The sequence below is a fragment of the Ranitomeya variabilis genome, chromosome 4, assembly GCF_051348905.1.
Source record: "Ranitomeya variabilis isolate aRanVar5 chromosome 4, aRanVar5.hap1, whole genome shotgun sequence".
In the NCBI taxonomy this organism is placed as follows: domain Eukaryota; kingdom Metazoa; phylum Chordata; class Amphibia; order Anura; family Dendrobatidae; genus Ranitomeya; species Ranitomeya variabilis.
In genome coordinates, this window is record NC_135235.1 from 724,320,842 (window position 1) to 724,343,655 (window position 22,814).

At 44.0% G+C, this 22,814-nt stretch overlaps 1 protein-coding gene across 1 annotated transcript in view; it reads left to right on the top strand.

Moving 5' to 3' along the window:
* The window catches only part of LOC143766651 (uncharacterized), a 49,289-nt gene extending 26,783 nt beyond the window's left edge, over window positions 1-22,506 (top strand). The window contains exon 7 of the mRNA XM_077254472.1: window positions 17,735-22,506. Within this exon, the coding sequence (XP_077110587.1) occupies window positions 17,735-19,551 (1,817 nt within the window). The 3' untranslated portion in view covers window positions 19,552-22,506. The remainder of the gene's footprint in view (window positions 1-17,734) is intronic.
* Window positions 22,507-22,814: the final 308 nt, after the last annotated feature.

Sequence of the window (22,814 nt, forward strand, 5' to 3'; positions counted from 1 at the left end):
AAGTGCTGCCAAGTGCTGAGCCATAAAGTTGGGCATCAAAACAAATGAGCGTTACAAAAAAACAACAAACTTTTCATTTTAATATTCTACCCATTTCCGATGTGAACCAGCTCCTTCCTCAGGCATATACAAATGATGCAGGAAATAGAAAAAAATCCAGCTCGACGAGGTGGTGAAAAAGCAAAGTCTTGGTACTTTATTCACTTCATATCAAAAAATAGAGGATAAAACAACAGCACAATATAATTAAAAACACTAAGACTAACACTAACACTTAGTGTTTTTAATTATATTGTGCTGTTGTTTTATCCTCTATTTTTTGATATGAAGTGAATAAAGTACCAAGACTTTGCTTTTTCACCACCTCGTCGAGCTGGATTTTTTTCTATTTCCTGCATTCCTCACGCCTTGACACAGTGTTTCCGTGCTCCGAGCCTCCAGGGACTACAACTATGGTGAGCTGGATTTTTTCTTTTGTCTTCACATATACAAATGATACATTGTGGATGTTTTATATCCTCCAGAACGGTGTCACTGATCCAATTGCTTAATTCATTAATTAAACCGTGCCTATGGTGCAGTTTTTTGTGTTAAAACGCTTCTTCGTATACAAAACAATACAAATAGATGTAAAATGCATATTAGATGCACAATAAAATACATATAAAGAAAAATATATGTACATAGAAAATCCTCCGGTATAAGTGTGGATAGTTTAAAAATCCAATAGGATTCTCTAGTCACAAGTCTTTGGGATCTATTAGACACATGTTCTGATATTTGTTCTAATATAATGAGTCTTAAACTGGTGGGATCTCGTTTATATTCTAAAATGAAATGTCTAAACAGACAGATTACACCTTTCCTAATATTCTGTCTCTGGCTGGTCATCCTATTATGGATCCCTTGGGTCATTTTTAGATCCCTGATATTGGATGAATCTTCCTTCTCTCCCTTCTGTGCTGCTGAATGTGATCATATGGTCCCTACAAGACCAGGTCCAGTCTTTCTGGACAAACTTCGCTTTTATGATCGACAACAGTAAATGTGCAGTGAGGCCAAGTGTGATTTTCTGGACAATAACAACAGAGTTTCCCTTTATCCTGATTTTACAATTACTTATAAAACCGACTAACTTCAGACAGGATTGTGATAAACTACATAATAATTAGTGCACCTGCGCCATGATGTATCTCTAAGTTGTGCGTGGCTGATGGCTGTAATATACAGTGGGTACGGAAAGTAGCGTAGAGAAAGTATTAGCGCCCCCATTTCAGGAGAGATTACTGCACAATCTGAATTCCTTAGGATTGAAAACATAAAGTAATTTATGACATGGAGTGAATCCATGAAACCAGGGCTAGAGCCATGCCAACATCTCCCGCAGGCGTGAATAAATGTACAGTGGGTACAGAAAGTATTCAGATCCCTTTACATTTTTCACTCTGTTTCATTGCAGCCATTTGGTAAATTCAAAAAAGTTCATTTTTTTCACATTAATGTACACTCTGCACCCCATCTTGACTGAAAAAAAAAAAAAGGAATGTAGTAATTTTTGCAAATTTATTAAAAAAGAAAAAGTGAAATATCACATGGTCATAAGTATTCAGACCCTTTGCTCAGTATTGAGTAGAAGCACCTTTAGAGCTAGTACAGCCATGAGTCTTCTTGGGGATTGTGATGGTGTGATATGTTATGTGGGTATCATTTTGTGTATATTTCTATTTTACTTATTTTCATGGTGTACTCTTGTAGGATGAGTTGTTATTTGCCATCTTATATTCTCCCCACAGTTCTGTATTGTCATCTCTCCACAGAGTCAGTGAATTATGTTGTTTGCTAATATGCTTGAACTAGCTTGTTGAAACAATGACCCCCTGTAGTGCCTTAATCCACCAGGCACCTTTGTCAGGTGTGGGAGGCCTGAAAACCACCCCAACCTCTCTGACTACTTCTGGACATAAGGAGAGGACAGGAGCTGGGGTAAATTCAGATCCAGTGTGGAACCATGATGTGAAGACAGCACGTCAGAGAGAGAAAGAAGGGAATATGGACTGTTATCCTCTGTGCTGGATTGTTGGACTGTTGTATCCTCAGTGTGGTGGATTATATGGACCTTTCGTGTTTTGCCTAAATAAAGGTCTTAGAATTGTTCACTATTCTCTTGCTCTGTTGATTGTGTGATACCGGAGAAGGAACCCGTGACAGGAATGATGCAACAAGTTTTTCACACCTGGATTTGGGGATCCTCTGCCATTCTTCCTTGCAGATCCTCTCCAGTTCCATCAGGTTGGATGGTTAACGATGGTGGACAGCTATTTTGAGGTCTCTCCAGAGATGCTCAATTGGGTTTAGGTCAGGGCTCTAGCTGGGCCAGTAAAGAATAGTCACAGAGTTGTTCTGAAGCCACTCCTTTGTGTGCTTAGGGTCAATGTCTTGTTGGAAGGTGAACCTTCATCCAAGTCTGAGGTCCAGAGCACTTTGAAAGTGGTTCACATGCAGGATATCTCTGTACTTGGCCGCATTCATGTTTCCTTCAATGACAACCAGTCATTCTGTCCCTGCAGCTGAAAAACACCCCCTTAACATGATGCTGCCACCATCATGTTTCACTGTTGGGATTGTATTGGGCAGGTGATGAGCAGTGCCTGGTTTTCTCCACGCATACCGCTTAGAATTATCACTAAAAAGGTCCATCTTTGTCTCATCAGACCAGAGAATCTTATTTCTTATAGTCTGGGAGTCCTTTATGTGTTTTTTAGCAAACTCTATGCGGGCTTTCATATGTCTTGCACTGAGGAGAGGCTTCCGGGCCACTCTGCCGTAAAGGCCCGACTGGTGGAGGGCTGCAGTGATAGTTGACTTTCTCCCATCTGCCTACTGCATCTGTCGAGCTCAGCCACACTGATCTTGGGGTTCTTCTTTACCTCTCTCACCAAGGCTCTTCTCCCACGATTGCACAATTTGGCAGACGGCCAGGTCTAAGAAGACTTGCGATGGTGCAAACTTCTTCCATTTAAAGATTATGGAGGCCACTGTGCTGTTAGGAATCTTGAGTACTGCAGAAATTCTTTTGTAACCTTGGCCAGCTCTGTGCCTTGCCACAATTCTGTCTCTGAGCTCCTTGGCCAGTTCCTTTGACCTCATGATTCTCATTTGGTCTGACATGCACTGTGAGCTATGAGGTCTTATATAGACAGGTGTGTGCCTTTCCAAATCAATTCCTATCAGTTTAACCCCTTACTGACATCGGGCGTAATAGTACGCTGATGTCAGACTTCCTCCCTTCGATATTGGCTCCGGCGGTGAGCCCACATCTTTGCGGGGACATGTCAGCTGTTTTGAACAGTTGACATGTGCCCACAATAGCCACGGGTGGAATCGAGATCCACCCACGGCTATTAACCAGTTAAATGCCGCTGTCAAACTCTGAAGTGGCATTTAAATTTCTCTTCTGGCAATCGCAAAGGAAATACGCACACCGCTGACAACTCGTCAGGTGATCGCGGGTCACCGGTGTGTTGGCATGACAATCTGAGGTCTCCTGGAAACCTCTATGGTTATCAGTGACGGCTTCCTGTGAGCGACACCCAGTGGTCGGCACTCATAGCAAGTGAGTATATCAGCTACATAGAGATGATCTGAACATCGCCTCTATGTAGCAGAGCCGATCGGGTTGTGGCAGCTTCTAGTCTCCTATGGAGACTATTGAAGCATGCCAAAAGTATAACAAAAAAAAGTTTTTAAAAATATAAAAATAAAAAATATAAAAATTCAAATCACCCCCTTTCGCCCATTCAAAATAAAACAATAAAAATAAAATCAAACATACACATATTTGGCGCCGCTGCGTTCAGAATCGCCTGATCTATCAATAAAAAAAAAAAGGATTAATCTGATCACTAAACGACATAGCGAGAAAAAAGTCAAAACACCAGAATTATGTTTTTTTGGTCACCGCGACATTGCATTAAAATGCAATAACGGGCGATCAAAAGATCGTATCTGCATCAACATGGTATCATTAAAAACGTCAGCTCGGCGCCCAAAAAATAAGCCCTCACCCAACCCGAGATCACGAAAAATGAGACACTACGGGTATCGGAAAATGGCACAAATTTTATTTTTTAACCCCTTCCCGACATGTGACGGAATAGTACGTCACATGTCGGGACCCCCGCTTTGATGTGCGCTCCGGCGGTGAGCGCACATCAAAGTCGCGACATGTCAGCTGTTTTTTACAGCTGACATGTGCGCGCAATAGCGGCGGGTGAAATCGCGATCACCCGCCGCTATTAACTAGTTAAATGCCGCTGTCAAACGCAGACAGCGGCATTTAACTACCGCATCCGGCCGTGCGGCCGGATATGAGCGCATCGCCGACCCCCGTCACATGATCGGGGGTCGGCGATGCTCCTCCATTGTAACCATAGAGGTCCTTGAGACCTCTATGGTTACTGATTGCCGGTGGTTGTGAGCGCCCCCCTGTGGTCGGCGCTCACAGCACACCTGCATTTTAGCTACATAACAGCGATCTGATGATCGCTGTTATGTAGCAGAGCCGATCGGGCTGTGCCTGCTTCTAGCCTCCCATGGAGGCTATAGAAGCATGGCAAAAGTAAAAAAAAAAAAGTTTTTAAAAATGTGAAAAAAATAAAAAAAATATAAAAGTTTAAATCACCCCCCTTTCGCCCCAATCAAAATAAATCAATAAAAAAAAAACCCAACCTACACATATTTGGTATCACCGCGTTCAGAATCGCCCGATCTATCAATAAAAAAAAAGCATTAACCTGATCGCTAAATGGCGTAATGAGAAAAAAATTCGAAACGCCAGATTTACGTTTTTTTGGTCGCCACGACATTGCATTAAAATGCAATAACGGGCGATCAAAAGAACGCATCTGCACCAAAATGCTATCATTAAAAACGCCAGCTCGGCACGCAAAAAATGAGCCCTCACCTGACCCCAGATCACGAAAAGTGGAGACGCTACGAGTATCGGAAAATGGCGCAATTTTGTTTTGTTTTGTTTTTTGCAAAGTTTGGAATTTTTTTTCACCACTTAGGTGAAAAATAACCTAGTCATGTTAGGTGTCTATGAACTCGTAGTGACCTGGAGAATCATAATGGCAGGTCAGTTTTAGCATTTAGTGAACCTAGCAAAATAGGCAAGCAAAAAAACAAGTGTGGGATTGCACTTTTTTTGCAATTTCACTGCACTTGGAATTTTTTTCCCGTTTTCTAGTACACGACATGCTAAAACCAATGATGTCGTTCAAAAGTACAACTCGTCCCGCAAAAAATAAGCCCTCACATGGCCAAATTGACGGAAAAATAAAAAAGTTATGGCTCTGGGAAGGAGGGGAGCGAAAAACGAAAACGGAAAAACGGAAAAAGCTCCGGGGGTGAAGGGGTTAACAAAGTTTTTTTTTTTTTCACCACATAGATAAAAAAGAACCTAGACATGTTTGGTGTGTATGAACTCGTAATGACCTGGAGAATCATAATGGCCGGTCAGTTTAGTGAACGTAGCAAAAAACCCAAACAAATAACAAGTGTGAGATTGCACTTTTATTTTTTAAATTTCACCGCACTTGGAATTTTTTCCCGTTTTCCAGTACACAACATGGTAAAATCAATGGTGTCATTCAGAAGTACAACTCGTCCCGCAAAAACAAGTCCTCACATGGCCATATTGATGGAAAAATAAAAAAGTTATGTCTCTGAGAAGAAGGGGAGTGAACAACGAAAACGCAAAACTGAAAAAGGCTTCGGTGGTTAATTAAACACAGCTGGCCTCCAATGAAGGCGTAGAACCATCTCAAGGAGGATCACAAGGAAATGGACAGCATGGGACTTATATATGAGTGTCTGAGCAAAGGGTCTGAATACTTATGACCATGTGATATTTCAGTTTTTCTTTTATAATAAATTTGCAAAAATTTCTACATTTCTGTTTTCTTTTCAGTCAAGATGGGGTGCAGAGTGTACATTAATGAGAAAAATGAACTTTTTTGAATTTACGAAATAGCTGCAATGAAACAAAGAGTGAAAAATGTAAAGGGGTCTGAATACTTTCTGTACCCACTGTACATTTATTCACGCCTGTAGGAGATGTGTTGGCATGGCTCAAGCCCTGGTTTCATGGATTCACTCCATGTCATAAAATACATTATGTTTTCAATCCTAAATACCGTATATACTCGAGTATAAGCCGAGAATTTCAGCCCATTTTTTAGGCTGAAATTGCCCCTCTCGGCTTATACTCGAGTCATACCCAGGGGTCGACAGGGGAGGTGGAGTGGCAGCTGTCTAAGCATACTCACCTGCTCCTGGCGCGGTGTCCCTGGTTCCCCAGCGTCGGCAGCTTCTTCCTGTAGTGAGCGGTCACATGGTACCGCTCATTACAGTATTGAATATGGACCCGACTCCACTCCCATAGGGGTGGAGCAGCATATTCATTACTGTAATGAGCGGTACCATATGACCGCTCACTACAGTAAGAAGCTGCCAGCGCCAGGGAATAGACGTGCAGGGACCGCGCCAGGAGCAGGTGAGTATAAGCAGTGTGCGATATTCACCTGATCCCCGTTCCACCGTCGCCAGCCGCTGCAACGTTCCCCGTCCACTGCACTGATGCTCAGGTCAGAGGGCGCGGTGACAAGATTAGTGTGCGCCGCCCTCTGCCTGAGCAGTCAGTGCAGTGGACGGGGAACGTAGCGGTGGAACGCGGAGCAGGTGAATATATTAAGTGCCGGGGGCCTGAGCGACGAGAGGTGAGTATGTAATTTTTTTTTTTTTTATCGCAGCAACAGCATATGGGGCAAATGACTGTATGGAGCATCTTATGGGGCCATAATCAGCATTTATGGAGCAGTACATGGGGCAAATGACTGTATGGAGCATCTTATGGGGCCATAATCAGCATTTATGGAGCATTATATGGGGCAAATGACTGTATGGAGCATATTATGGGGCCATAATCAGCATTTATGGAGCATTACATGGGGCAAATGTCTGTGTGGAGCATCTTATGGGGCCATAATCAGCATTTGTGCAGCATTATATGGGGCGTATTTTGTATGGGGCATCTTATGGGGCCCATCATGAATTGTATGGAGCATTATATGGGGCTCCTGATTCAATATGGATATTCAAAAACACTTAACCTACTGATGTCTTAATTAATTTTTATTTTATTGGTATCTATTTTTATTTTTGACTTTTACTGGTAGCTGCTGCATTTTCCACCCTAGGCTTATACTCGAGTCATTAAGTTTTCCCAGTTTTTTTGTGGCAAAATTAGGGGTCTCGGCTTATACTCGGGTCGGCTTATACTCGAGTATATACGTTAATTCGGATTGTGCAGTAATCTCTCCTGAAATGGGGGCGCTAATACTTTCTCTACTCTTCTGGGCAGGACTCATAGTAGCTCCAGTAGTCCACCATAAATGAGTGCAACTCCGGTTTAGTGTTGGAGTTCTCCCCTCATACATATGTTGTTGTTGAGGATGTAACGTATTTTTTTTTTACAAGTTCATTTTTTATGATAATTTGATTGTGGTGGGATCGGCCTGCCTCACTTATCTGAGTCTGTAACTCCCTGGTAGTGTTTAGAAAAAGGTTTCAGTTACCAAATACCTGAGATCTAAATCTAAGATCCCTCAGCTCTGCACTATTATAAAAAGTTCTATTTAAATTTCTAATATTTATTCTTGACGTTTATCTGACAGAAAATATTGGTCCTTACGATAGTTTATATTGCTTAGAGCCACCGAGTCCCATACTCCAATTACTCCAGAGAAGTTTCACCACTACTCATTTTTTTTTCCTGAGGATGATTGTTCAGCTTGATCATTTCAGTAGATGTGTAATTGTCTATAGTCACAATTGCCCATTACCCTTTAACTTCTTTAACCCCTCTACATGGATTTGGACTTACACAGAGACCCCTAGGCTTGGGACACAGTGTTACCTGCTGTTCTGTGGAGTAAGATGGGAAGAAGAATAGACAGATAACCTTGTCAGAACCAAGAGGCCAGAGAAAATACTAACTCAGGAGACATAAGAGTAGTCAGTAAACAGGCCGGGGTCACAACAGGAAACAAATACACAAGCCGGGAGCTGAGCACAGAGGACTGAACTAGAGGAGATCAAGGCTGTATCTGGCAGATTCTGGCAATATGCTTCAAGCTGTAGTAAGGTGTGGGGCTTTTGAAGTCCAATTCTGATTGCCCAAGGTGTTCGCAATCTCAGACGGACATATTGCATGTGCTTTGGCATTGTCCCAGATTGTCCTCCTATTGGATTGTAGTGGTGAACTGTATTGTAGTGGTGTATGGGTACGTTATTCCTAGGGATCCATTGATATGTATATTAGGGTATGTGGAGGAAATATTAACTGACAATACAACTAAAATTGTAATTGCAAGATTATCGTTTGCTGCAAGGAAACTGATTGCAAAATATTGGGTTAGGGAGGAGCCTCCGTCCAGACGTGAATTCATTGCTCAAACGAACCACATAACTGAGCTTGAGAAAAGCGTTTACACCAGGAGGGACAAGCTGAATTTCTTCCATAAATTATGGCAGCCGTGGTTGAATAGGATTAATCAATGTTACACCAGTATATAGTATTATAGAGTACAAATTATAGTAAACTGGAACTCTGTTTGATATTGTCAACTATGGACGAATTATTGTTTGCTCCTGATATCGTCTCCATCGGGGGGTTAATTTACTGTAAAACATAAAATGTGTATGAACATGTGATCTGTTGTAAATCTTGTTCTCGTTAATACAAATTTATCTGATTAAAAAAGGTGTGGTGCTTTCAAATTGGCTAAAACAGGGAAGAGATTACTGCAGCTGAATACACACACACCCATACTGCCAGACTGGATGGTACTACAGATACCAGGCACCCTAATCTTAGTGGCTGGGAAGAGCCTGCACCGCCAAGAGCTTCTGGTTCCAACCCCACCTCTGTTACCAGCATCGCCTGCAGAATTAGTAAGCCGCGTCTGGTGTCCGAAGCAGACATTGCAGGAGCAGATCGCAGAGGAGATGGGGCACACCATTTGCAGAATCCCTAATATGACAAAATTGCAGAAAACCAGATCAGATGAAATCCCTATAAAGTGACTCCATTTTGTAAATTATAACCCTCAATAAATTAATCTATAGAAATAGTGACTATTTTGACTGCACTGCAGCTCCAGATGTTAGCACGCGCAGTGGATGTTGGAAAGTGAAAATTGCAAATATCCCAAGTTATTACCCAACACTAGGGTTGAGCGACTTTCATTTTTTTAAGATCGAGTCGGGTTTTGCGAAACCCGACTTTGCCCACAGTCGAGTCGAGTGCAGTCGGCCGATTATCGCTAAAAGTCGGGGATCGACCGAAACACGAAACCCAATGCAAGTCAATGGGGAAGCATAGTCGGCAGTGAGTGGAGGCCAGGAAAACACCTACAGTGCCCATTTTAATGCCAAAAACATCCATTCTTGTTTCTGAAGCTTGTCAATCTTAATTAACTTTATAATAATAGTTGGGCATTGGAAATTGGGGGTCATTTGGCAAAAGTTGTCGGGGGTAGGGCTGGTTCAAGGTTTTAGTGGGCCCAGGAAACATGGACTACGTCACGGCGGTGGAGCAGTGAGAGGTAAGTATGTCAAGTTTGCAAGTGCTGTGCTAAGCAAGCAGGGGGGGCCCACTCGTTGGCATTGGCACTGGCACAGGGCCCCTCAAAGTACAGCGGTGTGTTTGCACAGCGGGGTCGCCTCCCACCAGCAGCGACACTTTTGTGTACTCTGAGGGGCCCTGTGCCAGTGACGTCGCCAACGAGTATGCCCCCCCACCTGATGAAGGAACCTGCACTTTCATATGCACCTTCCTCTTTGTCCCTGTGTAAGGTGGTATAACATGCGGGAAGGGGAACCTTACTTTCAGCATGGTCAGATTCTGGCTGTGTAGAGTGCAAGGGGTCAATGTACCAGCAGAGTCATCTAGCAGTGGCTGGGCAATGGGCAGGATGAGGAGGAAACACAGATATAGGGCCAAAGAATAAAGTAGGCTAAATGCAGTTCAAAATTGGTAACAGGACTAAACAGGCGGCATTGCTTTGTTCAGTGGAGTAGCAAACCCAGGAGCAGCAGACACTGTTTTAAGGGCCCAACCACACTAGTAGGCCAAATGCAGTTTAATATCTGCTACTATAGGCCAAAAGCCTAAAGACTGAAGCTCAGCTTTATACAGTTGAGGACAACACCAGGGAGCGGCAGACACCGTTAGTAGGCCGTAACCAAAGTTGAAGGCCAAATGCAGTTTAATATCTGATACTTTAGGCCGAAAGCCTAAAGACTGAAGCTCAGCTTTATACAGTTGAGGACAACACCTTTGAGCGGCAAACAGAGTTATTAGGCCCCAACCACCAATTTTTTTTAAAAAAGCACTTAATGAGAGCCAGAAGGTTGAAGCTCAGATTTAGACAGTGGAGGACAATTTGAATTAGGGACTGCAGACAGACTTAGTAGGCTGTCCCCTGTGGACCATGCATCCACCACATTAACCCATTGCGCCGTAATGGACACGTAACCTTCCGTGGCCATGCCTACAGGTCCATGCGTCTGTTGTCAGGTGCACCTTTGTACTCACAGATTGCCAGAGTGCATGGACAATGCGGTGTTTTACATGCTGGTGGAGGGTTGGGATGGCTTTTCTCGCAAAAGAAGTGTCGACTGGTTAGCTTGTAGCGTGGTACAGCGTAGTCCATCATGGCTTTATTAATATTAAATAAAATATATAAATAGGCTCAAGGCAATTTTAAATCTGTTATATGGATACACAGGCAGCATTGTGGTCAGTGGAGGAGGATTGCAAGGAGGGACCGCAGACAGGCTAACGAAGGCCTAAAATAACAAAAAATAGGCTCAAGGCAGTTTTAAATCGGTTACATGGATACACAGGCAGCATTGTGGTCAGTGGAGGAGGATTGCAAGGAGGGACCGCAGACAGGCTAACGAAGGCCTAAAATAACAAAAAATAGGCTCAAGGCAGTTTTAAATAGGTTACATGGATACACAGGCAGCATTGTGGTCAGCGGAGTAGGAGGATTGCAAGGAGTGTCTGACAGTTAGTACTACTCACAAAAAATAAATAGATGTTAATGTCTCGCAAAAAAACAAAAAAAAAAGTGTGGCATACTTAGGTACAGGGGTGGGCTCATCTGCTGAGTTTCTGACAAAGTAATTTGGCAGTAAGTATTTACTGGTGTCAATATAGGACACTGACCCAGACTACTTTAACTAGCATCATAGATGTCAACAAATTGGTATTGTCAGTGCCAGGCATTGAATGATGTCAGCGCATAGACTAAACATTGGTGCAGCTGTGCGAGATAATTTTGCACGTGGTAGAGCACAGTTTGAGCTGGGGGGGGGGGAACTCTCTTGTGGCCGGCGGTACCGTTCCAGGGCCCCTTATGTTACAACGGTGTGTCTGACGTTGGGTGCGCGCCACCACCGCCAGAGACACTTTATTGTACTATGAGGGACCCAGTGGCAGTGCCGTCGACCAAAAGTGGGCACACCCACCTCTTCAGACAAACGGCACTCTAAACGGTGCTTGCGCCAAGTGGCGAGACCACGGCCCCGTGGGGGGAGTTTTCCCATTGAGGGAGGTGTAAACATGTCGTATGCTGGACAAACAGCTGCTGCAAATTAAGAGATTGGAACACTCAGTAAGACCAGTCCACAAGCAAGACCTTTTTATAGGAAAGCTAGGTGTCAGCCGGGAAAGGTGGGGCAAAATAATTTGAAATCCAGGAGTGGTTCATTGTAATGAAGGTGAGATCATCCACATTTTGGGTAGCCAGACAAGTCCTTTTTTTGGTTAATATTGAACCAGCAGCACTGAATACTCTTTCTGATAGCACACTAGCTGCTGGGCAAGCAAGCTCCTGCAATGCATATTCTGCCAATTCAGGCCAGGTGTCTAATTTGTATGCCCAGTAATCAAATGGGAATGACGGTTGAGGGAGAACATCGATAAGGGATGAAAAATAGTTAGTAACCATACTGGACAAATGTTGTCTCCTGTCACTTTGAATAGATGCTGCAGTACCTGTCCTGTCTGCGGTCATTGCGAAATCACTGCACAACCTGGTCAGAAAACCCCTCTGTCCAACGCCACTTCTGATATGTGCACCTCTAACACCTCTGCCCTGTATCCCCCTGCAGCTCGTGTGAGAACCATCACCGGCGCTGTGTGCTGGGAATTCCTGAATCAAACGGTCTACAAGAGTAGCTTGTTTGGTTGCTAATATTTGTTCGAGGTTCTCATGTGGCATAATATTTTGCAATTTGCCTTTATAGCGAGGGTCAAGGATACAGGCCAACCAGTAATCGTCATCGCTCATCATTTTAATAATGCGTGGGTCCCTTTTGAGGATACGTAAGGCATAATCCGCCATGTGGGCCAAAGTTCCAGTTGTCAAATCTGCGGTTGTGCTGGTTTGAGGGGCAGTTACAGGCAAATCTACGTCACTTGTCTCCCTTAAAAAAACAGAACCCGGCCTTGCAACACCACTAATTTCTGTTGGCCCAGGAGAAGCTTCCTCATTAAAAAAGTACTCATCCCCATCATCCTCCTCGTCCTCCACGTCCTCTTCGCCCGCTACCGCGTCCTCTACACGGCCCTGACCAGACAATGGCTGACTGTCATCAAGGCTTTCCTCTTCCTCGGCTGCAGACGCCTGCTCCTTTATGTGCGTCAAACTTTGCATCAGCAGACGCATTAGGGGGATGCTCATGCTTATTATGGCGTTGTCTGCACTAACCAGCCGTGTGCATTCCTCAAAACACTGAAGGACTTGACACAGGTCTTGTAGCTTCGACCACTGCACACCTGACAACTCCATGTCTGCCATCCAACTGCCTGCACGTGTATGTGTATCCTCCCACAAAAACATAACAGCACGCCTCTGTTCGCACAGTCTCTGAAGCATGTGCAGTGTGGAGTTCCACCTTGTTGCAACGTCGATGATTAGGCGATGCTGAGGAAGGTTCAAAGACCGCTGATAGTTCTGCATACGGCTGGAGTGTACGGGCGAACAGCGGATATGCGAGCAAAGTCTGCGCACTTTGAGGAGCAGGTCGGGTAACCCCGGATAACTTTTCAGGAAGCACTGCACCACCAGGTTTAAGGTGTGAGCCAGGCAAGGAATGTGTTTCAGTTGGAAAAGGGCTATGGCAGCCATGAAATTCCTTCCGTTATCACTCACTACCTTGCCTGCCTCAAGATGTACAGTGCCCAGCCATGACTGAGTTTCTTTCTGCAAGAACTCGGACAGAACTTCCGCGGTGTGTCTGTTGTCGCCCAAACACTTCATTGCCAATACAGCCTGCTGACGCTTGCCACTAGCTGTCCCATAATGGCACACCTGGTGTGCAACAGTGGCAGCTGCGGATGGAGTGGATGTGCGACTGCGGTCTGTGGACGAGCTCTCGCTTCTGCAGGAGGACGAGGAAGAGGAGGAGGGGGGGCGAACGCCTACAGCCAACTCTTTCTTTGACCGTGGGCTAGGCAGAACTGTCCCAATATTGCTGTCCTCTGTGGACCCTGCATCCACCACATTCACCCAGTGTGCCGTGATGGACACGTAACGTCCCTGGCCATGCCTACTGGTCCATGCATCTGTTGTCAGGTGCACCTTTGTAGTCACAGACTGCCTGAGTGCATGGACGATGCGGTCTTTAACATGCTGTTGGAGGGCTGGGATGGCTTTTCTAGAAAAGAAGTGCCGACTGGGTAGCTCGTAGCGTGGTACAGCGTAGTCCATCAGCGCTTTGAAAGCTTCGCTTTCAACTAACCGGTAGGGCATCATCTCTAATGAGATTAGTCTAGCAATGTGGGCGTTCAAACCCTGTGTACGCGGATGCGAGGATGAGTACTTCCTTTTCCTAACAAGAGTCTCATGTAGGGTGAGCTGGACTGGAGAGCTGGAGATCGTGGAACTAGCGGTGGTGCCGGTGGACATGGGTGAGTGAGAGAGGGTTGGAGATGGTATTCTTGCCGGTGCCCTACATGCAGTGTTTCCTACTGCAAACCTGGTGATTCCCTGACTGCTTTGGCCTGGCGAAGAAAGCTGCACAGATACTGCAGGTGGTGCGGGAAATGGTGGGTTTACAGTGAGGGAAGGGATGTAGCGTTGCTGACTAGCTTCATTGGCCGAGGGTGCTGCAACCTTTAGGGACGTTTGGTAGTTAGTCCAGGCTTGCAAATGCATGGTGGATAAATGTCTATGCATGCAACTTGTATTTAGACTTTTAAGATTCTGACCTCTGCTTAAGGTAGTTGAACATTTTTGACAGATGACTTTGCGCTGATCATTTGGATGTTGTTTAAAAAAATGCCAGACTGCACTCTTTCTACTATCGGATACCTTTTCAGGCATTGCAGACTGAGCTTCTTTAACCGGATGGCCACGCTGTCCTCCAACTGGTTTTGGTTTTGCCACGCGTTTTTGGCCAGATACGGGCCCAGCTGATGGAACCTGTTGTGATATTGATGCCTGCTGTGGCTCCTCCTCCTCCGCTTCAGAACTACTGCCGCCTGCACCCTGTTCCCCCAATGGCTGCCAATCGGGGTCAACAACTGGGTCATCTATGACCTCCTCTTCTATGTCGTGTGCAACTTCGTCTATGTCACCGTGTAAGCCGCTGGTATAGCGTTCGTGACGGGGCACCATAGTCTCCGCTGGGTTTGATTCTGCCTCAGTACACTGCGAGGGCAATGTTCTGGTCTGAGTCAAAGGAACAGCATAGTAATCTGGCTGTGGCTGTGCATCTGTGCACTCCATGTCCGATTCAACTTCTAATGGGCATGGCCTGTTAACTGTTTCACTGTCTAACCCAGGAACGGTATGTGTAAAGAGCTCCATGGAGTAACCTGTTGTGTCGACTGACGCATCCTTCACTGTTGTTCTGGGTGAAGGACACAAGGAAGCGACTTGTTCCTGACCGGGAGCATCCACTGACGATGCACTGCTCTGACATTTGGCACTTTCCGGGGAGGAGGCAAAAGAGCTAGAGGCAGAGTCAGCAATGAAAACCAATACTTGTTTCTCCTGCTCCGGCTTCAAAAGTGGTTTTCCTACTCCCAGAAAAGAGAGCGTTCGAGGCCTTGTGTAGCCAGACAACGAACCTGGCTCAACAACTCGAGACTTAGGTGCTGTACTGCTTTTACCACGACCACCTGATGCTCCACCACCACTACCATCATTACCAGCTGACAATGATCGCCCACGGCCACGACCTCTTCCACTAGACTTCCTCATTGTTTGCAAAACGTAAACTAAGTAACGGTATTTGTTACTGTAAAACAACTTATAAGGTGAACTCAAACTTCTGTTGGATTTATATATACCTTTATAGGTGCCTGACACTGAAAGGAAAATCAGGCCCAATGTTACACACTAGGTTTTCTGTGCCCCAATAATTTGAGACAGATGGCACACACGTAGGACCAGCACTCAAGCAGAAATGCCAATCTTAATCTCCCACTATTTTTTTTTTTTTTGTCTGGGAGAATTTAAAAAAAAAAAAATATATATATTACACACTAGGTTTTCTGTGGCACACAATGAGAGACAGATGCCACACACAGGACTGGCACAGAGGCAGACTTGCCAATGTTTATCTCCCAGACTCCCACTATTTATTTTTTTTTACAGGGAGAATTTACCCCCCAAAAAAAGAATGGCCCAGTATTACACAGTGGTTTTCGGTAGCACACAATGAGAGACAGATGCCACACACAGGACTGGCACAGAGGCAGACTTGCCAATCTTTATCTGCCACTAATAATTTTTTTTTTTTTTTACAGGGAGAATTTAGAAAAAAAAAAAAAAATGGCTCAGTATTACACAGTGGTTTTCGGTGGCACACAATGAGAGACAGATGCCACACACAGGACTGGCACAGAGGCAGATTTGCCAATCTTTATCTCCCACTAATTATTTTTTTTTTTTACAGGGAGAATTTAGAAAAAAAAAAAAAAAAAAATGGCCCAGTATTACACAGTGGTTTTCGGTGGCACGCAATGAGAGACAGATGCCACACACAGGACTGGCACAGAGGCAGACTTGCCAATCTTTATCTCCCAGACTCCCACTATTTTTTTTTTTTTTTACAGGGAGAATTTACCCCCCAAAAAAGAATGGGCCAGTATTACACAGTGGTTTTCGGTGGCACACAATGAGAGACAGATGCCACACATAGGACTGGCACAGAGGCAGACTTGCCAATCTTTATCTCCCAGACTCCCACTATTATTTTTTTTTTTTACAAGGAGAATTTACCCCCCCCCCCCAAAAAAAAAAAGGCCCAGTATTACACACTAGGTTTTCGGTGGCACACAATGAGAGACAGATGCCACACACAGGACTGGCACAGAGGCAGACTTGCCAATCTTTATCTCCCACTAATTATTTTTTTTTTTACAGGGAGAATTTAGAAAAAAAAAAAAAATGGCCCAGTATTACACAGTGGTTTTCGGTGACACACAATGAGAGACAGATGCCACACACAGCAATGGCACAGAGGCAGACTTGCCAATCTTTATCTCCCACTAATTATTTTTTTTTTACAGGGAGAATTTAGAAAAAAAAAAAAAAAATGGCCCAGTATTACACAGTGGTTTTCGGTGACACACAATGAGAGACAGATGCCACACACAGCAATGGCACAGAGGCAGACTTGCCAATCTTTATCTCCCTGCAGTAATCTCAGGAAAGTATGGCAGGCAGCTATAAAAAGGACTGCTGCACACAAAAGTGTGGACAAACACACAAGATAGCTGTGCAGAAAGGAAGGAACAACAGGATTTGTGCTTTGAAAAAAGCAGTTGGTTTGCACAGCGGCGTACACACACAGCAACGCAGCTATCAGGGAGCCTTCTAGGGCAGCCCAATGAGCTACAGCACTGAGGAAAAAAAAATGTAGCTTCCACTGTCCCTGCAAACAAAAGGTGGTGTTGGACAGTGGAAATCGCTACAGCACAAGCGGTTTGTGGCTTTATGTACCCTGCCTATCACTATCCCTGCTTCTGAAGAAGCGGCAGCAACCTCTCCCTACACTCAGATCAGCAGCAGTAAGATGGCGGTCGGCGGGAACGCCCCTTTATAGCCCCTGTGACGCGGCAGAAAGCAAGCCAATCACTGCAATGCCCTTCTCTAAGATGGTGGGGACTGAGATCTATGTCATCACGCTGCCCACACTCTGCGTCCACCTTCATTGGCTGAGAAATGGCGCTTTTAGCGTCATTGAAACGCGACTTTGGTGCGAAAGTCGCGTACCGCATGGCCGACCCCACACAGGGATCGGGTCGGGTTTCATGAGACGCCGACTTTGCCAAAAGTCGGCGACTTATGAAAATGAACGATCCGTTTCGCTCAACCCTACCCAACACATAGTGCCCAGATTGTGCTCCAGGAGATACACATGCCGTAAAATAAGTGGTTTCTTCTCACTATAGTAATGCCAAAATCATGGATGCTTAATGTGGTTTTGAGCACAGTCTAGTAAACTATAAACTGTCATTGTCTTGGTGAATAATTCAATAATTTTGCATAACTTGCCATTTTTACAGACCGTTTAAGTAGAAATGTTCAAAAATATAGAATTCAAGGATGTTTTATTCTAAAATAATAATTGGTTTTATTCTTGGCAGATGACCGTACCAGGAGATCAGCAGGACAGCCGACATATTCAATGTTTAAATCAGATAATCTTGAGATCCCACAGGATACAATTGAAATGAATGCCATTACTCCAAATATACCATCATCCCCTCACAGCAAAGATCTGTCATCTGATCATTTGGAACAGGTCCTGTCTTCTGATTCATTACCTAGTACTAATGAAAATCAAAGTCACAAAATAAGCAATAAAAATCAAACTGCTCCTAAAACAATGAAGACATTTTCATTTTCAGAATATGGAAATAGTTTTCCCCTAGAACAGTCATTTCTCAAGCAACAAAAACTTCACAAAGCAGACAATAGACTTTCTTGTTCCAAGTGTGGGAGATGTTTTAACCAGAAATCAGATTTTGTCAGTCACCAGAGAATTCACACAGGGAAGAAGCCATTTTCATGTTCAGAATGTGGGAAATGTTTTATTCGGAAAGAGCAGCTTGTTACCCACCAAATAACTCACACAGGGGAAAAGCCTTTTTCCTGTTCAGAATGTGGGAAATGTTTTCTAGATAAATCATTTCTTGTCAGACATCATAGATCTCACACAGGGGAGAAGCCTTTTTCCTGTTCAGAATGTGGGAAATGTTTTACCAGGAAAGCGAGTCTTGTTATCCACCAGAAAACTCACACAGGAGAAAAGCCTTTTTCCTGTTCAGAATGTGGGAAATGTTTTATTCGAAAAGCGCATCTTGTTACCCACCAAAGAACTCACACAGGAGAGAAGCCTTTTTCCTGTTCAGAATGTGGGAAATGTTTTCTAGATAAATCATTACTTGTCAGACATCATAGATCTCACACAGGGGAGAAGCCTTTTTCCTGTTCAGAATGTGGGAAATGTTTTCTAGCTAAATCAATACTTGTCAGACATCATAGATCTCACACAGGGGAGAAGCCTTTTTCCTGTTCAGAATGTGGGAAATGTTTTACCAGGAAAGCGAATTTTGTTATCCACCAGAAAACCCACACAGGGGAAAAGCCTTTTTCCTGTTCAGAATGTGGGAAATGTTTTCTAGCTAAATCATTTCTTGTCAGACATCATAGTTCTCACACAGGGGAGAAGCCTTTTTCCTGTTCAGAATGTGGGAAATGTTTTAACCAGAAAGCGAATCTTGTTATCCACCAGAAAACCCACACAGGGGAGAAGCCTTTTTCCTGTTCAGAATGTGGGAAATGTTTTCTAGAAAAATCTGGTCTTATCAAACATCATAGATCTCACACAGGGGAGAAGCCTTTTTCCTGTTCAGAATGTGGGAAATGTTTTAACCACAAAGCGAATCTTGTTAGCCACCATAAAACCCACACAGGGGAGAAGCCTTTTTCATGTTCAGAATGTGGAAAATGTTTTAACAGGAAAGCGAATCTTGATAGCCACCAGAAAACCCACACAGGAGAGAAGCCTTTTTCCTGTTCAGAATGTGGGAAGTGTTTTCTAGATAAATCAGGTCTTATCAAACATCATAGATCTCACACAGGGGAGAAGCCTTTTTCATGTTCAGAATGTGGGAAATGTTTTAACCGCAAAGCGAATCTTGTTAGCCACCAGAAAACCCACACAGGAGAGAAGCATTTTTCATGTTCAGAATGTGGGAAATGTTTTAACTACAAAGCGAATCTTGTTAGACACCAGAAAACCCACACAAGGGAAAAGCCCTTTTCGTGTTCAGAATGTGGGAAATGTTTTCTAGATAAATCATTTCTTGTCAGACATCATAGATCTCACACAGGGGAGAAGCCTTTTTCCTGTTCAGAATGTGGGAAATGTTTTTTCCAGGAAAGCGTATCTTGTTAGCCACCAGAAAACCCACACAGGGGAGAAGCCTTTTTCCTGTTCAGAATGTGGGAAATGTTTTAATCAGAACTCGAATCTTGTTAGCCACCAGAAAATCCACATAGGGGAGAAGCCGTTTTCATTTTCAGAATGTGGGAAATGTTTTGTGAAGAAACCATCTCTTTCTAGCCACCAAAGAATTCACACAGGGGAGAAGCTTTTTTTAAGTTCTTAATTGTTTTTACATAGTCACATACAAATGCTTCTAACTAAATTAGAATATTATCAAAAAGTTAATTTATTTCAGTTCTTCAATGCAAAAAATTAAACTCATATTAGAGTCATTACAGAGTGATCTATCTCAAGCTTTTATTTCTGTTGATGACTATATCCTACAGCCAATGAAAACCCAAAAGTCATTATGTCAGTAAATTAGAATAAAAACACCTGCAGTGGCTTCCTAAACGTTCAAAAAAGGTCCCTTAGTGTGTTTTAGTAGGCTCCACAATCATGAGGAAGACTGCTCACTGGACAGATGTCTAGAAGGCAGTCATTGACACACTCCAGAAGGAGGGTAAGCCACTGTAAAATATTAGTATTTCAATAATAAAAAAATATAGATTACTTAACATATGCAGGTTCTAACTAGCAAATAGATACTCTGTATATTGAGGGACTGAGTTATTCTGAGGATTTTGGCCGATACATCTGTTCTCTGTTTGTCAGGACTATAGGGCTTTTGTTAGACCTGTCAATATGTGGCTATTTGGAGATAGTAAATGGTTCTTAAACTGCAAGTGTGAACAGATCCATATTTAGCAAGCTTTGCTCATGGTAATTTTTCCATCATCCATTTGTGTGCTGACTGCAAGTGTGAACAGATCCATATTTAGCAAGCTTTGCTCATGGTAATTTTTCCATCATCCATTTGTGTGCTGACTGCAAGTGTGAACAGATCCATATTTAGCAAGCTTTGCTCATGGTAATTTTTCCATCATTCATTTGTGTGCTGACTGCAAGTGTGAACAGATCCATATTTAGCAAGCTTTGCTCATGGTAATTTTTCCATCGCTCCTGTGTTGTTGTTTTTTTCTCTGCTTTTGGTCTCTGGTTCAAAGTGTTCAAAGTTATCTTTTTTTTTCCCCACTGTTTTATGGCCTTGCTCCGCATTGGTTGTTTACCCTGCATAGTAATGCCTGCTCTGGCCTTATGCTAATTGGTTAATTGCTGATTGTGACCATTTGGTTCATGATGCTAGCAGTCATTTCATTTCATATATATTTAGTCTGGCTGGGATAGCCCGCGTGCGGGGTCGCGTGTGCAATAGATTTTAAGTGCAACGGTTTAAAGTGCATGGCAGTTGGACAGGGCAGGAGACAGGTAAGGTGCTTGTTATCCAAAAAATCATGCTTCTTGGTCAGTCATACTACATTATGCATTGATCATATCAATCTGCTTCTTATTTGTTTTTACTTCTGCTTTCTCACAACTCGCCCGCCCTTTAACACATTCTGGTCACTCTCTCTATATCCACCCCTCCCTTCTCCCCTCTCCCATGTATAACTCTGAGGCTCTACTGACATTTCTTACCCACTCCAAACCAGCCACTACCACCATGCAGCACTCAAAACGTTCATACAAATCATCCCACCTCCTGCTCTTTCTGTTTTTTCTCCTTCTACTAGTTGCAGGTGACATTTCCCCAAACCCTGGCCCCCCCTCCACCAGCATACATAACTCCCCTCCAGCTGCATATAGAAACCCTGCTAATCTTATTAACATTCAGTGCATGCCTTCTCCTATTGCTTTCCAATGTGCTCTCTGGAATGCTCTGCCTGTGTGTAACAAACTAACTTACATTTACGATCTTTTCCTCTCTAATTCCCTTAACCTTCTGGCTATTACAGAAACCTGGATCCAGCATTCAGACACCACCGCTGCTGCCGCTCTCTCATTTGGTGGGCTGAAATTTTCACATACCACCAGACCTGAAAACAGACAGGGTGGGGGTGTTGGTTTGCTCCTTTCATCACAATGTGCTTTCCAGGTCACCCCCCCCCCCCGGTTCCCTCACTTACATTTCCTTCCTTTGAAGTCCACACCATCAGACGCTTTAAGCCCTTCTCCTTGCGGGTGGCAGTTGTTTACCGCCCTCCAGGCTCCTCCCGCCTGTTTCTAGACCACTTTGTTACCTGGCTTACTCACTTTCTATCCAATGACATCCCCACCCTCATCATGGAAGATTTCAACATCCCCATCAATGATCCCCTCTCCCAATCTGCCTCTCATCTTCTTTCTCTAACTTCTTCATTCGGCCTCTCACAGTTTACTAATTCTCCTACGCATGAGGACGGGAATACTCTGGACCTGGTTTTCTCCCGTCCCGGATCGCTGCACGACTTTACTAACTCCCCTCTCCCGCTTTTGGACCACAACCTTCTTTCCTTCTCTGTCAAGAATTGTCTCCTCACTCGGGACACCCCCACTTACCACACTTATCGGAATGCACGTTCCATTAATACCCAGCAGCTTATGGACAATCTCCACACATCTTTAGCCCCCATATCCTCCCTCTCCTGTCCAGACTTAGCATTGTTACACTTCAATAATACACTGAAGAATGCCCTAGATGAAGCAGCACCTTCTACATGCAGAAAGACCCGACACAGAAAATGGCAGCCCTGGCACACTATTTAAACACGCTTTCTTCAGCGTTGTTCAAGGTGTGCAGAGCGGCAGTGGAGAAAGTCTCTCTTAGCAGAAGACTTCATCCACTATGAGTTCATGCTCAAAACCTATAAATCTGCCCTTTATCTGGCCAAACAATCCTACTTCACCACCCTCATCACCTCACTATCCAACAACCCAAAATGACTTTTTGAAACCTTAAACTCCCTCCTGAAACCTAAAGTACAGGCCCCCATCACCAATCTCAGTGGGGAGGATCTGGCCACTTCCTAGAAAAAAATCAACCACATCCATCAGGATATCTCAGCCCAATCTCCTCAGTGCCTGGATCCCCTTCCCTGCCGCACCTCAAGCTCACTAGACATCTTTGAGCCTGTCTCAGAAGAAGTTTCCAAGCTCCTCGCTTCTGCTTGGCCTACAACCTGCAACAGTGACCCCATTCCTTCACCTCTCCTGCAGTCTCTCTCACCAGTGGTCACCACTCACCTGACTAAAATATTTAACCTCTCTCTTTCTTCAGGTATCTTTCCCTCCTCATTTAAACATGCCATCATAACCCCTTTACTTAAAAAGCCATCCCTGGACCAGAACTGCAC